The sequence below is a fragment of the Xenopus tropicalis genome, chromosome 1 (assembly GCF_000004195.4).
Source record: "Xenopus tropicalis strain Nigerian chromosome 1, UCB_Xtro_10.0, whole genome shotgun sequence".
Taxonomy (NCBI): domain Eukaryota; kingdom Metazoa; phylum Chordata; class Amphibia; order Anura; family Pipidae; genus Xenopus; species Xenopus tropicalis.
In genome coordinates this window covers 190,159,495-190,177,513 of record NC_030677.2, presented here as the reverse complement: position 1 = coordinate 190,177,513, position 18,019 = coordinate 190,159,495, and the positions used below count along the sequence as shown (strand labels likewise).

The 18,019-nt window shown below is 41.3% G+C and overlaps 1 protein-coding gene across 6 annotated transcripts in view; it reads right to left on the bottom strand.

Moving 5' to 3' along the window:
- Nucleotides 1–18,019, bottom strand: part of pde4d (phosphodiesterase 4D) — a 446,323-nt gene that overhangs the window by 8,799 nt on the left and 419,505 nt on the right. For 5 of the 6 annotated variants that reach the window (XM_031894063.1, XM_002938180.5, XM_004910348.4 and 2 more), the window contains 6 exons: nt 10,302–10,395; nt 7,258–7,430; nt 5,958–6,056; nt 5,158–5,322; nt 4,666–4,765; nt 1,822–1,976 (listed from right to left, as the gene is read on the bottom strand). In XM_031894063.1, the coding sequence (XP_031749923.1) occupies nt 1,822–1,976; nt 4,666–4,765; nt 5,158–5,322; nt 5,958–6,056; nt 7,258–7,430; nt 10,302–10,395 (786 nt within the window). Of the gene's footprint in view, nt 1–1,821; nt 1,977–4,665; nt 4,766–5,157; nt 5,323–5,957; nt 6,057–7,257; nt 7,431–10,301; nt 10,396–15,965; nt 16,344–18,019 lie in introns of those variants that run through there. The other variant, XM_004910351.4, reaches the window with a different exon arrangement.

Sequence of the window (18,019 nt, the reverse complement as noted above, 5' to 3'; positions counted from 1 at the left end):
AATGTGCAACTTACAGTACGGCAGCTGTACCTAAACTATAGCTCCCAGCAGGGTTTAGGGAAATAGGTTAGATATTCTATGTGCCAAAATGGCTATGGCAATTGTTAGCTCTCAAACAGAAAGGATCGGTGGGAAGGTGGGAAGGGTAGGGACCCCTCTTTGGAACCCCGGTGTTGCCTAGGGACTCTTTAATCCAAACAAAACACCTTTCATTGCTTGCTTACACCTTTTTATCATGCTCATTACCCTAAAAACACATTGCGGGGCTCAAGCATCATGAGAAACGTAAAAATAACACAGCTCCCAACTAGTGAGCTTGATGGTGTTCTATTTTAATTCATCAGAAAATGTTCCTGTGAAATTGACAACTCTTTTTTTTTTTTTTTTGCCAGATCTTCCTAGCAGAATGCACATGGGAGAAGTCCCACTTAATGTTCTGCAACTAGAGATATTCCTCCATATGTAATAAAAAGTTTGCCCGGGAGCAGTAACCCATAGCAACCAATAAGATGTTTGCTTTTAAACAGGCGACCAGAAAATTCTGACCTGCTGATTGGTTGCTATGGGTTAATGCTCCTGGGAAAACTTAGTGCCTCTTATTACATAACTCCTGAAGAATTTAAAGTGGTTGTTCACCTTAAAATGAACTTTTAGTATGATGCAAAGAGTGATATCCTGAGACAATTTGCAATTGGTCTTCATTCTTATTATCTGTGGCTTTTGAATTTTTAAGCTTCTTGTTCAGCTCACCTTGTTTGAAGTTTCAGCATCTATCTGGTTGCACAGTTCTAAATTTCCCTAGCAACCAGGCAGTGCTTTGAGTGAGAGAAAGAAATATGAATATAAGAGGGCCTGAACAGAAACATAAGTAATAAAACAACAGCTGTTTTGCACCGAACCCACTTTTTTGGGTTCGACCGAACCGACCCTGACGGATTCTGCCGGATCCCGAACCAAATCCAAATCCTAATTAGCATTTGCTAATTAGGATTGGGAAGGGTTAAAAGTCGCCGCACGTGCAGTGAAAAATCCCCCCTAAAATGTAACCTGAAACCGAATCCATCAAAATAAGCATGGATTCGACCCGAATCCCAAACCAAATCCGGGATTCGGTGCATCCCTAGTTTTGGCTGCCTGGGGCAGTGACCCCTATTCGAAAGCTGGAAAGAGTCAGAAGAAGGCAAATAATTGAAAAACTATACAAAATAAAAAAGAAGACCAATTGAAAAGTTGCTATGAATTAGCCATGCTATCAGATACTAAAATATAACTTAAAGGTGAATTACCCCTAAGTAACTTCCTTTGAGTGGAAATGGATAAAACCCAATAACAACACTTTAATAGGTAAAGGCCAGCTGCTGACTATCTGCAATGGGTTCTAAGTTATACACAAGTAATTACTGTACAGTAAAAACTGGAACCACACCTCTGTGGAAGCACCTATTTTTAATACACGTATTTGTGTCCTTAAATGTAGCAGTTACCTGAAGAACCACAAATGCATATATTTTTTTGTCATGCCATTATGCTAACAGCAAACTTACAGCAACATAAAACCTACTGTAAACTAACAAGTAAACTACGTCTAATAAAAAGGTCCCAAACTGTTGGTGCTGGCCCTTTAAGAGGGTCCAAAGCAGTGGAAGGAGGCATTTTCTGGCATCTACTGCAACAACATGTATCTTTTAATGCAAACTAGTGGGAGCCTATCCAAATTGTGGGAAGCAAAGTTAGATTTTAACCAAAAAAGTTCTCTGGTCTAAAATGTTCATTTAGTTCAGAGAAAGCAAAATATAAAGCATTGCGCTGTATGGTACTTACTATGTCGATGACCATTTTTCTAAGCAATTGCCTCTGCTTTTTGGTCAGGTTCTGGAAAATGTCGCAATTCTCCTCTTGCAGCAGCTTAAAGCCTACAGCTAAATGGTGGTTCTCCAGCACGGACGAGTCATTGTACATCAAGGCTAATTCAGAGTCTGCAAGAAAGATTTTTTTTTTTTTAATCAAAAATTCAGTAAGAAACATAAATACTGTTAAATATTTTAATTAAAGAATATGGCTGCTTAATGGCAAGCAATAGGCAGCATATATCCTTAATAGGAACCTGTAAGGAGCTGAAGTTCGTATCCTGGCAGGCAACTAAAGGTTATGGCTAATACAAAGCTCTCAAGCTGTAACTGTCAGCATTCTTAGTTCTTTGCGTTGGCTCCCCATGAACAACTGGATGCTGACCTGTACCCTTTAGTCTAGGGATGTCCAACATTGCGCAACTGGAAGATGTAGATGGTTGGTTGTGTAGTTGTACCACAGCTAAAAGGGCAAGCTTAGTTAACCCTTCCTGAGGCGGTGACATTCCCAGGTTCCACAAGCATATGCTTGGATGCTAGGTATTTAACTTCCAAAGTATCAGCTTCCTCCATGACATTTTCAACCCATTTGTTTAGATGTGAGTCATGGAGTTGAATTTTGCACTCTAGGGCTTCCCTGCGGTTACTAAGCAGACTGCAGTCTAAATACAAGGATTGGTTTCATGCAGGAGGAACATGTGAAATGTTCAGCATGGCACAAGCATTCCCCCCTCCCTGCCTCCATGACTCATTCTGAGGGAAGACAACTTGAGACATCAGCACCTAACAGTATCCTTGAGGATTCTCCATGTAATAGGCCATGCACAGCGGTGCCTTTGAGACCCAGACTATTGCTTTTCTGATATCTATATCTTCCAAATTATGTTAAATAAAGGATAATGGGTTTATTCCTCAAGGAGGCTGATCATACAGTTGGACATAAAATAAACACCTCTGATTTATGTAAAGGAGACCTGTTAAGGACCTATTAAAGTATCTTACAAAACTGGAATATATATATTATATATATGAGTACATATTGCCCATTTACATCTTTTCCCTTGAGCTGCCATTTAGTGATGGACTGTGTCGCCCTCAGAGATTAGCTGACAGGAAATAATGCAGCTCTAACTGTAACAGGAAGTAGTGTGGGAGTAAAAGGCAGAACTCTGTCCATTAATTGGCTGATGGGGCCTAACATGTATGTGTGCCTTGGTTTGCTTGGGGGCTCCGTGAATCCTATGATCCCAGGGTCGCCCTCAGTAATTAAAATGGCAGTTTTCTATTTAGTATTAGCCAATAGCACATACTAATAAAAAGTATATTTTTTTTGTTTTACATATGAGCTGTTTTATCAAATATATTTTTCTAGGGACCTACATTGTTTGGGGGTATAGTTTTCCTCTGAAGGTCTTGCTCGATCTTGTACAATGATTCTATCTGTACAGAGTATGTACAGTACAGTATACGTACCGACCTGTTCTTGCAATGCTAATGTCCAGCCATAAAGGGGCTAATTTATTCCTGCCACCTTAGCCTCAGCAAGGGGAAAATATTTCAATTGTGGCTTTGGAGAGGGGGAAAACTTTCTTGTAAGGAAAAAGATTTCCATACAGGATGTCCCAGGGGGGCCCTAACACCAACAGGGTGTTACTGAACTCTCCCACCATTACTAGTGACAACAGCTATTCCTGTCAGGACTTGGATAAGTGTCAATTCTCAGAGGCACTCAGTAGAAATGATGGAATAAACAAGAAAAAAGCAAACACAGCACCACCAATTGGTACCGAGGAGACCTTATTTCTATACATACATCATAGAATAGGGGCATCCTACAGTGGAATTAGGACTTATTTTGAGAATAAATATATACAGAAGTAAATTCATACGCTTTGCTGTTTCATTGCACATACAGCCATGCAGCAGAAGCAACCAAAGTGTGCATTTATTGATTTGTTTAAACCCTCTAAATCACATAAAAACAAGATTCTGGGATTGCCATGGCAACAAGAGCAAGTCCTTGATCTTAAACACTCCCCTTCTGGTGCTGGCCATGTGATCGGCACAGCTACAGCAAGCTAGATACTATAGAAACCACTGTGCTGTCATTTACAAATACTGTACTCTATATTATATATATTTGGCAGCAGCTATACGCTGGGTTAGTCAGGTCTGTGTAGTTATATTGGGTGGTAAGTCCCAATATATTCTATAGGATATTCTATAGGAGCAGCTAAACTGTCCAATCATTCTATGATTAATACAAAATGTAAACAACGAGGGATTTAACCTTTTTCTACAGTTCTCAGTTCCACTTTCAGTACTGTGGCCCCACAGAGAGTGCGCTGGACCATGAATACATGACTGGAAGATATGGTGTACAGTAGGTGTGCCCCCTGGGCAGTGGCGATTCTGGGGCTGTTGCCGCTTGAGGCAGCAGCCCATATGCCACACACTCTCCCCACTCTGCGTTTACAACTTAAGCATCGGAGGGGGTCCAGAGGGGGCTGCATCACTAGTGCAGAGAGCGATAATGCTCTCTGCACAAAAAAACGAAAATTTGTCTCTTAAAGTTAGCAGAGGTGGATTTTTGCTGCCCCCAGTAACTGGTCACTAACTGCCGCCTAAGGCAAGGTTCTCACCTTGCCTCATGGCAGGAGCGACTCCTGGGTTGTTGGGAGGTCTCCATTGGTGCAGGGATGTCAGGTGGTTACCACCTAGTGGTATATAAGGTAGGGGGTAGCTAATATAAGTTAAATTATAGACAGAGGGTGTTTTATCAGTAATGTGTGTGTCAGTTCTAATTACCCCCACTCACTTGTGTTGATGAGAAACTGGTTGGAGACACCGGGGTGATCCACATCATGTATTGCACTGGCGAAAATTGCAGCAAGGATTTCCAGGTCTGTGAAGACTGCCTGCAGAATTCAGAAAGTCAGGGACAAATACGTTACTGAAGGATAGTCGGGTCTCTTTGACCAGAGCAAAACAATATGGTTGCCAGATCTGGACTGGAAGTCAAAATAGGCCCTGGGATTCCAAGTACACAAAGGCCCCAAACAGCCCCCCCTCCCCACCAGCCCACTAATTATGTGACTGTCTATGGCATCTTAAAGCAGCCCCATTGGCATTTGCCAGATGGCCGCTCAAGCATGTTTATATGAAAAAAAAAGTAAAATAAAAAAACAATTTAATGAAACAATTTGTATGCTTGTTGTTGAGAAGTGAGACAATGCTTAATACTTGAAGTGTATGTAACTATAAGGCTGGCTAGTTATCCACTGAAAAATAGATAGCAAGAAGTCCCTACCTCCAAAGCCGGAGATGACAGAAGCACATGGGTAGACTGAGCGACATCTGCTGCATGGATGTTATTATGATAAGCCACGTCGGCATGGTAATGATCTTCTAACGTCATTAAGTATGTTATTAAGGTGTCTACTGGAATCTTAAACGTCTTCAACATCTCTCGTTCCTGTATGGAAATGCAAACGTGGAAAGTGAAAATACAGTTAATAAAATGTTTACCTTTCATGGATATTTCTTATGCGCCACCAGCAATATGCATGAAACCGCATTCTAATAATCAGCAAGGTTAATGTAGGGCACCAAAGTCAATGTTAGTTGAATACATAGTTACATAGTTACATAGGGTTGAAAAAAGACCAGTGTCCATCAAGTTCAACCCATCCAAGTAAACCCAGCACACCTAACCCACACCTACCAATCTATACACTCACATACATAAACTATAAATACAACCACTAGTACGAACTGTAGATATTAGTATCACAATAGCCTTGGATATTCTGATTGTTCAAAAACTCATCTAGGCCCCTCTTAAAGGCATTAACAGAATCTGCCATTACCACATCACTAGGAAGGGCATTCCACAGCCTCACTGCCCTCACTGTGAAAAACCACCTACGCTGCTTCAAATGGAAGCTCCGTTCCTCTAATCTAAAGGGGTGACCTCTGGTGCGTTGATTGTTTTTGTGGGAAAAAAGAACATCCCCCAACTGCCTATAATCCCCTCTAATGTACTTGTACAGAGTAATCATGTCCCCTCGCAAGCACTTCTTTTCCAGAGAAAACAACCTCAATACAAACCTGAAAAATAGTGTGCATGACGACTGTGAGAGGTCGGTTTCCGGAAAACTCCGCTACTTTAAAAATATTAAGGCCCCATTTGTTCACATCTTCAAGTTCCTGTGAGGGACAAAAAGACAGTTTGATAAGAAAGTGAGTAGAGGGAGGAAGAATGGGACCCACTATAACTATAACTAGCTACCACTACCACTAACAAGAAAGACGGATAAAATGCAACACTTCAGCTGCTGCAGAGTTGAAGCCTCCAACAAAGAATATTTTCCAGATAAAATTATTTGTTCTATATATTGTATATATGGTATATATTTTAAATCAATATATTTATCTGGAAGGTGAGGGAAGGGTCCTATAAACTCTCTAGAAACCCTCAGTCCACAAGTAAACATGAGTTTTCTCAAGAAAGAGTGTTTTAATTCCAATAACAAGTACCAGTTATTAATCCAGCACATAGAGAAGATAAGCAAAGCTGTCTGGCCTATTATCTTATGTGACCCCGATGTAGAGGGTTTGTGAGGCCTTGTTGCTCCTTCAGGCCTTCTCCTTCCTCCTTCCTGTAAATTAATAAACTCCTTCCTAAACTCCTTGGAATACTGTCACAGAAGTCTAACAATAGCCTGCAAGGATGCCACCACCTTGTATATTTCTGTTATAGGCAAATTCCTATAAGGGGCAAATATATTGATGACATAAAAAACTACATCTAACAAAATTATACATATGAAACACAATGCTAAAACTGGACATACATATAACTACTCATATATAAATGTATTAAAAGGTTTATGATAAACTTTCTTTGCAAGAATACCAAAATCATCAGTTCTCCTTACATTACAGCCATCACTCCCCATTTACCCAGAGTTATATTTAAACCTAAACCTTGCTGTTAGTAGTTAAGAGTTGGTACTGTTAATCATGGCTAAAAGATATAAAGTTAAGGCTCTATGATTTCTTATATGCCGGTAGAGACATTCCAGCAACAGTTGGTTGCCCCTGGCCAATAACATTCACAGGCCTTCACAGCGTCAGGTAGTACAATCAAAACTAGAAACTAGCCAATCTATTCCATTTGGGGGCTTAGACCTTCGAAGGAGTGTAAATGACTTTATAACCCATAAGCCCCTCTGCATGCTGGAAGTTACAGTTTGGATAACAGAGCGTGGCCCTGCAGTGGGGATTAGCAGGTCAGGCTTTGCTAAGTAGTGTCAAGATGCTATTTATTCTATACGAGCAGGGAGCACAGCATTTAATGGGCTGCTGGTCTAATTTGAATTGATTTCCACCCCTGCTGGTCTCTCACCTTGGCTAGACATTCTTCGTTTTCACTCTTGACTCCAAACCTGGGAATATTTGAATTTGTTAAACTAGAGCTGTGCATTAGTTTCTTCACCCCACTGATCTGAGACATAGGCCTCTTCTTCTTCTCCTTTTCCTTCTGGGCCGGTGAAGGCATTTCCACTTCATGCTGTTTATCTAAAGAACAAATATGCATGATATTTAATACTGGTTATTTTAATGCATTTGATACAGGGTGCTAAATGCTAGTTCTTGTTTGACTTGGGTATCCTTAATAATGGCCTTTGTTTTGAAATACCCTTTGTATGTTCTTTCTTTTTGCTATTTATTATTTCTTAAAGGGGGCTGTTCAACCTTAAAATACGTTTTATTATGATGTAGAGAATAATATTTTGAGACAATTTGCAAATAGTCATTTTTTATTATGTGTGGGTTTTTGAATTATTAAGCTTTTTATTCAGCAGCCCTCCAGTTTGAAATGTTAGCAGCTATATGGCTGCTAGGGTACAAATTACCCTAGCAACAAAACAGAGTCAGACATTGGAATATGAATAGGAGAGGTCTAATTATAAAGGTAAGTAATACAATCTAACAATAAAATTGTAGCTTCCCAGACTAATAGTTTTTTGACTTCTGGGGTCAGTGACCCCTTTTTAAAAGCTAATAAGGTAAATAATTCAAAAACTTTACAAAATAAAAAATGAAGACCAATTGAAAAGATGAGAATTAGCCATTCTGTAAGATACTAAAAGTTAATTTGAAGGGGATCTACCCCTTTAATGGCCCTTATTACGGAGTCCCTTATTTCATATAGCACTATACCCTAAGGCTACTAAAACACACTGAAACATGGATTAATGCTTAGTTATCATCACAAGATATTGCCTTATTGTTACACAGAAAAAAGCAAATCATTCAAGCATGAACAGCTGTGTGTGTAAATAGGTCACTATAGGAAACAGCAATGTTGTGCTACAGAGCTTTCTGGATAATGGGTTTCCTGATAATAAATCCCATAGCTGTACTGTAAAGTCAACACAGCTATTCAGCTCACTTCTGGGCCGAAAATAGGGCAACACTAGCAGAAACAATTTGTATTGACTGTATCAAAGAATAGAAATCCGGAGGGGGGGGGGGGTGTAATTTTAATATGATAAATGCGGTGCAGGATTAGCTTCATTTTGTCCTAGTTTTGGAAATTTAGGCCAATAACCCTCCCAGACATTAGACAGTTTGACGATCTTGATGTTCAGGTTTACAGTCATATGCACATTAAATGGATTCAGCCGTTCCATGCGGAGGATTTCTCCGGCCCCTCGCACTGAATTAGAAAGGTAAGAAGGCAGGGATAGGATATTATTCCCTGATAAAAACAATGGCACTATAGTGCAAGGCAGAATCTGCATGCATGTAAATCCCTTAAAGAAGCTAAAAAGCAACAATTCATTTCTTTATATTACATTTAATAGGGCTCATTTAAAACATGTTTAGTGGCCCAAGACATTTTCTGAAGTAAAAGTAATTGAATCAGCAGATGAAATTCCGGCTACAGCTGGGAACAGAAGCTAAGGCACACGTAGGGAAAATAATGGCCTAAGAAATCATTTTGTGGCCTCTCTCTTTCTGGCAATGCTAACAGTTTATTCATTCTATGTGCCTCAGCCACAAAATGGTTCACCTGCTGAGCTAATGGCACGCTAGTTACACTTTTTTAAGGGGGCTTAATGTTAATTATAGAGAATCCAACAATAACACCACTCTTAACATTAAAAAGGGCCCAGGGCCATAAAATGATCCATTCATAACTAGATTTTTTCAGTTTAAGATTTAATCATATATCTAATGTTTTAGTATTTGCCATGAAGTCCCAGAATTGGCTATTTTATTTATAAACTGGACCATCAAATCTTTTCCTTTGCGCTAGCAGTTAAAGGGGCAAATAAAATCAAAAATGGAAATGATTAATTTAACTTGACATACACTTTACTTCTATCCCGTATGGATACATTTTTTTTAAGTCCTTTTCTTTCAGAGATTATGGGAGCAAGCCTGGTGGCTTCAGCCATCTTTTTTTATCTGTTGTCTAAACAAAGCCCCACCCAGTCAATGGTGTTCACTGAAGACACTGGCTGCCCACCAGGAGCCATACCATCATTATTTTCTGCCATTTCCCAAGAGGGTGTGTCGTTGGGTTCCACTTGAAAGTCAGAAAACAATTCATAGTATCTAGTAGAATTAAGTCTACTATCATGACTTCGATGAATGAGAATCTTCATAGACAAAACAATGTATAAGTGTAGCCTTTAACAGTTCCAGTTAATCAACATCCCCTTTTAATAACTGCAGGACACAGCAATGTTACAGCCCTTTGCTGGCCAGTGGGGCTTCTTGGGGGGGGGTCAGAATGCATAAATCATTTATATATTACACCCCCATCCATCCTTCATTGCTAGGGGGCCTTTACTTCCAACACTGGCACTGTGCACCAAAGATTCCAGCGTATTTATCGCACAGCCCTTGACCATGAAGAGGGGTGCTGCCATAGGCATCCTTACCATAGGAAATATAATCATTTGCATGATAATCTCTAAGTGCAGACTGATAGCTTTTTTTCCTCCCTGCATCTATTAAATTATCTGCCTTTATCTGCTCTTCACACTGAGTAAAATGGAGATTCAATTGCTCTCTGACAGCAGCCGCATCTCTGCCAACCACTAAATGAAGCCAATGACATCACTCTGATTCAGCATTAACCCTTTAGATCCGGCAACCAATGAATTCTCTAACAAGGTCCTCCCATGGTGTCCGGCACAATTTGCAGCACGACCGCCAATAGGTCTCAGCCCTGGAGACGGCAGGAGGCCAATTAATTCAAAGTAAAGTGATTCTGAGCTATTTTGGAGACTGATTTGCATGCGTCTGCGCCGGTGCACCTTGCGGCTCAGCTGATTGAACGCTCTGGCTCCTTAATGAAGGGGAAGGCTGCTTTCTGCCAACATGTAATCGTAATCAGTGAGAAAATGAGAAGCGCTCAATCACAGCTCTTACCTAAAAAGGTGTTGGAGATGTATTCTGAAACTTGATTGCCGGATCGGCTCATTTCAGAGAGGTGGGTTAGCTCCCGATTGAGCATTCTTTTGAACTGCAGGAACAGAAAAGAGCATGTAAATAAATATTTTCCTATGTACCAATCTATATTTTACGCTGTACAAATCCATTTCAGAATACAAGATTCAATTTTATATAATAAAAAGAGCCATGAAAACCCTGTAAATTATATCCTTAAAAACTCAGCTTGATGATGCCATCAGTTACAACCAGTGCTTTTTCATCACATGACTCACAAACTTGTGTATTATATTAAATAAAATACACCCTGTTGTAAAATATGAGGAAATTAGGAATCACCTTGGAGTTCCATGACCTGTATATAAGCACTCAGCCTCCAGCCTTGTGCCTTTATATGGTCATGGAACTCCTCGGTGACTTATAATGTCCTTATAATTTACAACGGGGGGTAAAAGATAGTGATCCTACTCTATAAAATTCACATTACTAAGTACCATTAGTTACCAAGCACCTCAGCCCAGCAACTTGCATTTATTATAAGCTTCTCTTATTTTTCACAATCTGGTGTCCTTACTGGTAAAAGTTTCTTAAAAAAAGTGTTTAGCAGTGTCCATATCTATAATATATTCTTCATAAAAACTAATGTCACATCAGAATTAATCAAACCACTGATTTACAATATATAGAGAATCATGTACCCCCGTAAAATAGCCAGGAGTTATGTCACCGTATGAAGGCAACTGGCAAAATAGTTTAATACAGGTTATGGAACTTTTAGGTCAGTTTCAATGCCCTCATATTTAACAAGGGTGGTACCATTTTTTTTTCTTAGAGTCCTAACGTATGGTTTAGTGACATCATTACTAGGAATCTATGACATCACTAAGCACATAGAGAGTATAGCTTTTTACAGGACATCCATTGCAGTTGTATATTTTGAAGACTCCATGGCCTGTATAAAAAATACTGTCCCTATGGTCATAGAACTCCCTGTCAACTTCTACTACTCTTATATTGTACACCAGGGGGTAAATAATTCCCCACATTTAGGGTTTACAGACACATATTCAAATTTTTTTTACATACACAGGCATGTCCAACTTGTGGCCCTTAGCCGCTGAACTGCAACTCTCAGAATCCCTTCCAAAGGGAGTTGGACAGATGAAGCAGAACCAGATACAAGGTTAGTTATTGTGATGGGAGCTTTATATGTAACATGAAACTAGTGATCAATAGGGTGAAGCCTCTGTCAGAGCCCAGTATATCAGTCTATAGATCACACAACCGTACAAAGCCTTTTTTATGCAATATGTAAAGAATTCAAAATCAGTCCTTTCTTTTCACTAAAGGTTGACGTATTTCAGTTGCCAAGCACATTGCCATTCGAAACAATATTCCCTCGCCGTTTCCCAACCCAGTTAATCTTCATATTAGGTCATCACATCTCCCTTGGGAATCACACAAGGGGCCCCCCAGCTGCCACTTCATTTTCAGCACCATGCTGCCACCCGCGAGGCAGCTAAGCAGGGCTTCAGATGTTATACTGGGGAATGGAAAGAAAACCATGTAAAAAATAATAAGTGACCTTTAGCTTTTCCTTTATAGCAGAGGTTTTCCAACACTAAGTGGCTTCAGCCTGCCGCCTCATCCCATCAAATATCTTGGGCTCCAACATAAGAGAGTAGCAACCCAGTTTAGGGCCCAAAAGAAGGGAATAGGCTTTTCTGTGGACAAAACATTCCTTCTGTGCATTAATCTGCTCTAAATTATAGGACCATACTACTTGCCTTAGCTAATCTTAACAATACTCCTTATCAGTACCCCTTCATAAAAAAATGATTGCTGTTATTATTACTGCCCAAGGAGAATTTATAGATGTCCGGTGCAGCAATTGAGGCAAAAAAATACATTATTTACTTAAATAAATGAGCGTTAATATGCACTGAAAGAATTCCCTATGCACATAAGGTCTTTATATCTGACTATTAAATAAGGGAGTTGTAGTTAACATATACAGTAGAATTAAATATTACCTTTCTTTACTGGCCAACCCTAGATTGTACATAAACATGGCAACAAGGAGCAAGTTAAATAGCAGCCCTTGGCATACAGCATTGTTTTTAACGACCCTGAAGAAAGTGGCTTAGCATTAGCACTGGTGGGATCACTAATCAATGGCGTTAGTCAAGTGCGCTGTGTGATTAATTGCTCACGAGAGACCGTTTGGTTTCTACACCCCCCATTTCTAATTTCCATTACTAGCCCTGTGCTTTGCATATTGAGTCCGAGGAAGTAAACAATAAAGTACAAACATGGCGCTGGCTGATTATATGTCCTATATAAAGGTGCTCACTTGGGATATGGTTTAGGTTTAAGCTGCCCTTAAATTCCCAGTTTAAATGGATAAAATTTTAAGAATCAAATTCAGACAAGAGCTACAAATACTGCATTCTTATAATACAGTTAATGCATAATAAACATTTAGTCCGGCTCAGCATCATTACTGTGGAATAAGCCAGTAGCACTCGGCTTGTGCTCATCAAATAGAGGAGCTTATAATATTGTCATGGAAATAAAAAGGCTGTCATGGTAAAAAAAAAAAAATGCTGATGATTTCTCTAGAGAAGCCATGAAAGAGCATGAAATATTTATAGATACATTTATTAAGAGTGCGGCATGAATTTGCTATGGACAGGTGCCACTCTCTCTCAGTCGGAGAGTAAGATGGAGGGCATTGGTGCGTTACATTTTATACTTGTGCCCAGTTATTCTGCCCAGTCTGAACTATGGCAATAACATATTCTACTTGCCTCATTGACAGGGCAGGATTGACTGGTATAACTTAATGGGCATCTGGTGGTTCTCCAGTTTAACTACAACAAAGCCTTTGGCTGTTGCTTGGATTATGAGAGTTGCAGTTTAACTGCAGTTGCCCAGACCTGCAGTAACCTATAACATATCAATGTGTATTATTAAAGCCCACACAATATGAACCTCCCATGTAACCAAACCATATTATATAGTCTCACCCTGTGCCAACAATGGCTCTGGGTGGGACCCCAAAAATAAATTCTTGTGATGTTTTGGTTGGGGTCTGATGCCCTTCAATAACTCATAAAATATATAAAGGTAAAAAATCCATTATCCAGAAAGCCCATATTCAGAAAGCTCTAAATAAGTGTATAATTCTAACCTTTAAAAATATTTTTTTCTGTAATAATAAAACAGTACTTGATCCCAACTAAGATATAATGAATCTTTATTGGAGGTAAAACAAGCCTATTGGGTTTATTTCATGTTTAAATGATTTTTTTAGTAAACAAAGTATGGAGATGCAAATTATGGAAAGATCCCTTATCTGGAAAAGCCCTGGCCCTGAACAATCTGGATACCAAGTCCCATCCCTGTAATATGTAAAGTACAGGTATGGGATCCCTTATCTGGCAACTCATTATCCAGAAATCTCCAAATTATGGCATGGCCATCTCCCATAGACGCCATTTTAATCAAATAATTACATTTTTTAAAATTGATTTCCTTTTTCTCTGTAATAATAAAACAGTACCTGTACTTGATCCCAACTAAGATATAATTACCCCTTATTGGGGGCAGAACAGCCCTATTGGGTTTATTTAATGGTTAAATTATTCCCTTTTCTCTGTAATAATAAAACAATACCTGTACTTGATCCCAACTAAGATATAATTACCCCTTATTGGGGGCAGAACAGCCCTATTGGGTTTATTTAATGGTTAAATGATTCCCTTTTCTCTGTAATAATAAAACAGTACCTGTACTTGATCCCAACTAAGATATAATTACCCCTTATTGGGGGCAGAACAGCCCTATTGGGTTTATTTAATGGTTAAATGATTCCCTTTTCTCTGTAATAATAAAACAGTACCTGTACTTGATCCCAACTAAGATATAATTAATCCTTATTGGATGCAAAAACAATCCTATTGGGTTTAATAATGCTTAAATAATTTTTTAGTAGACTTATAGTATAGAGATCCAAATTATGTAAAGACCCCTTATGCGGAAGACACCAGGTCCCAAGCATTCTGGATAACAGGTTCCATACCTGTATAGTAATTATATCTGAAAATAAAGCTAATGCTGTCCCAATAATGGAATACAGAAGCTAGAAATGCTCTTTCTGACTTCTCCCCTCCTGCACGGATATGAACCCCAAATCAAAATGTGCCCATAATGCACCCTAACCTACAGACAGATGCGGCATTGTTATGGTATAAATAATAATGCAGCTAAATGGAATAGATTCCAGCAAGAGAAGCAAAGGTACATGGTAGTGAGTGCTGGCTCAGAGAGTGCTCTCGCCATGTTTATAGGCTGCATTTGCTCCCCCAAATGGAATTCTCCTTGCTACTAATGCTCAACGGGAAGGAAAAGGTGCCCCAAGGTGTAGGGAACCAGGACAAAGGTGAAGCAGGAACTGAAAAGTGAAATAATTGCAGAGATTAAAGTGCATGTTATTGGGTGCCAGGCTGACACGATAAAAGCACTGTCCTGACGTATATTCTATTTCCTTAACCGCTTCTGTGTACAAATGTCAAATGCTTTGCTGGAATCACATCTAAACAACGTCAGTGTTTACTGCACAATATATTGACTATACACGCACATGGATGTTGCAGCTGAACATGGTGTCTAATGGATATTCCAATCGTTTGTTTCTATGGCTTGGTGGGCAAATACAATATGATACAAGAGTCAATGCAACAAATAAAGAGAGGGGGCCCTGAGCAGAAGAGCTGGGGCCCCGCAGGGAAAGGTCGGTGCTGTAGGCTGGGCATCTCTATTGAATATACTGAAAATAACTGACAATGTTAAAACAATGTATAGGGGACATTATATATGTAGTATATGCAACAGTACATGCAACAGGGATTCCCCCCACTTTCGACCCCTCAGTCCTGGGGGCCAAAGCCAATCCCACTGTCTGCTCTACCCTAATTTTCACAAGTGAACAAATAAAAACACAATCAGGCAAGTGGATAGTTCTAGGGGACATTTTTAAAATTTCAGCCTTTCTCCTTACATACAGCAAATTAAATAGCTAAAATGTATGTCTAAAAAAATGTAACCCTTCAGCTACATCTAATCTCCGAAAATCACAATCCTGGAAACACAATTTGCTATTGATACATAGTTCAACATGTTTGCTGCAGAGAACTACATCTCCCAGCATCCTCAGCGAGCTAGTGATTGCAGCAAGGAGGGCTGCGAGCCTGACATCCATGGATCAACAAGCGTCATCTATGGTCCCTAGTCAATATAAGAACATTATGTACGGCACAGGTGACTAAAGATAAACAAAACAGCTTGCCAGCCAGCCAATGGATTCACTCAAACTGCACAAACTGCAGTCACACAAACAACCCTATTTACTGGTCTCCATTAATGTTGCAGATGCTTATTCTGCAATTAGTTGTCAGTTATAAGGCACATAGCCATGGTATACACATCATAGTGACAACTAAAACCACATTGCACCTTTGGATTCAAGAGGTCCCCAAGGCTTTGGAGCTGAGTGTTGTGCCGACCCCTGCAGCGCCAGGCAGGTTGCCATCACACCACAGGGTTCGCTTACCAAGCCAATACACATACACAGATATTTACCTTGATATAGCCCCAGGACACAGAGAGCAAGTAATTGGCTTCAGGCATTTTGAAAGAGTTCTCTCTTCTAGCAGCCAGTTAATAACGATATAATTCCACTGTTTATTTGTCACCGGATTCACTTAGGTCTCGTGGGTCAGCTGTGCACAATGTGGGTTTAGGTGTATATGCTGCATGCTGGAATCAAACCCCAAAGAGCTGCGTGCAGATGGTAAGAATCCCATTTGTACAGATCCTCAGGGATGGGATAGTCCTGGATTAGCACGGCCAAGGCGCTCGCTGGAGCAGAAGCAAGAAATCTGGAGCTGACAATCTGCATCTTTGCCGAGCGCCAGGCTGTAATGAATAATGTATGGCAAAATGCTCAGCTACTGACAAGGCTTGCTGTGCCCACAGCCACCCGATAGGGACCTTCAAGGAAAACCATGCAGAGCTGAGAAGGGCCTCCCCCAAACCTGGCAGGAGAGCCAATGAGAGGAGCGGCTCAGCATCCTGTAGAGCAGGAGATGTGCTGAATTATAGAGAAAATTTTGTGATTGGCCGAAGGTGGTAAATCTCCTTACAACAGGGTTTTCTCTTTCTCTCTCGCAAATGACATTCAGTAATGGAATCCCTACAGCACCACAGAAGATTAATTAGCACTCTCATTTTGCCCCTTTTTCCTTTCTTTGGCTAATAGTGTTAAAGCCCAGTGATGAGCCAGGCACTGAGGCTGTCAAACACACAGATTTGCTCAGTGATTTTACAGGTTTGGCTAGGAATATGTATGAGCAAGGACAAAGGGTTCATAACACAAGCAGCCTTAGCTCATACCCAAGCATCACAATAGATCTTCCCTGACAGGGTGCCCCACTTAGCCGCACATGTAGCATCTGGCTGCTGACATTAAACTATAATATTCCCACTCTTTAGCACTCAACAACTAGAATTCCCAGCAATCCCTGCCTGTTTTGCTGGGGATGTTGGGAATTGTAGGTATGCAACACCTGTGCTAGACACTGCCTATATCCCAGTGCCTGATGTTTATGCAGGAGAGGATTCAATAAAGAATCAACTTCAAAGCTACATGTAGGGGCAACTGCAAGTTTATTTATAAGCTTATTCTGGGCTATAGTTATACATGCATTAAATACAACCAAATATAGGGGCCCAGTACTAAAACAAACATGGGTTTGTAATCTATTGCTCAGAATGGATAAGAATAAGCACAGACGGGACAGGGCACACAGGGAGACAGGGCACACATGCGGGACGGGGCACACAGGCGGGAAGGGGCACATAGGCGGGATGGGGCACACATACGAGGCAGGGCAAACACAGGTGGGATGGGGCACACAGGTAGAACGGGGCACACAGGCAGGACGGGGCACACAGGCAGGACGGGGCACACAGGCAGGACGGGGCACACAGGCAGGACGGGGCACACAGGCGGGACAGGGTACACAGTTGAGACGGGGCACACAGGTGAGATGGGGCACACATGCGAGGCAGGGCAAACACAGGTGGGATGGGGCACACAGGCAGAATGGGGCACACAGGCAGGACGGGGCACACAGGCAGGACGGGGCACACAGGCGGGACAGGGTACACAGTTGAGACGGGGCACACAGGTGAGATGGGGCACACATGCGAGGCAGGGCAAACACAGGTGGGATGGGGCACACAGGTAGAACGGGGCACACAGGCAGGATGGGGCTCACAGGCAGGACGGGGCACACAGGTGAGATGGGGCACACATGCGAGGCAGGGCAAACACAGGTAGGACGGGGCACACAGGCAGGATGGGGCACACAGGTGGGACAGGGCACACATGCGAGGCAGGGCAAACACAGGTAGGACGGGGCACACAGGCGGGACGGGGCACACAGGCGGGAGGGGCACACCGGCGGGACGGGGCACACCGGCGGGACAGGGCACACCGGTGGGACAGGGCACACAGTTGAGACGGGGCACACAGGTGAGATGGGGCAGACATGGAGACTGGGCACACAGGGAGACAGGGCACACAGGCGGGACAGGGCACACAGGCAGGACGGGGCACACAGGTGGGATGG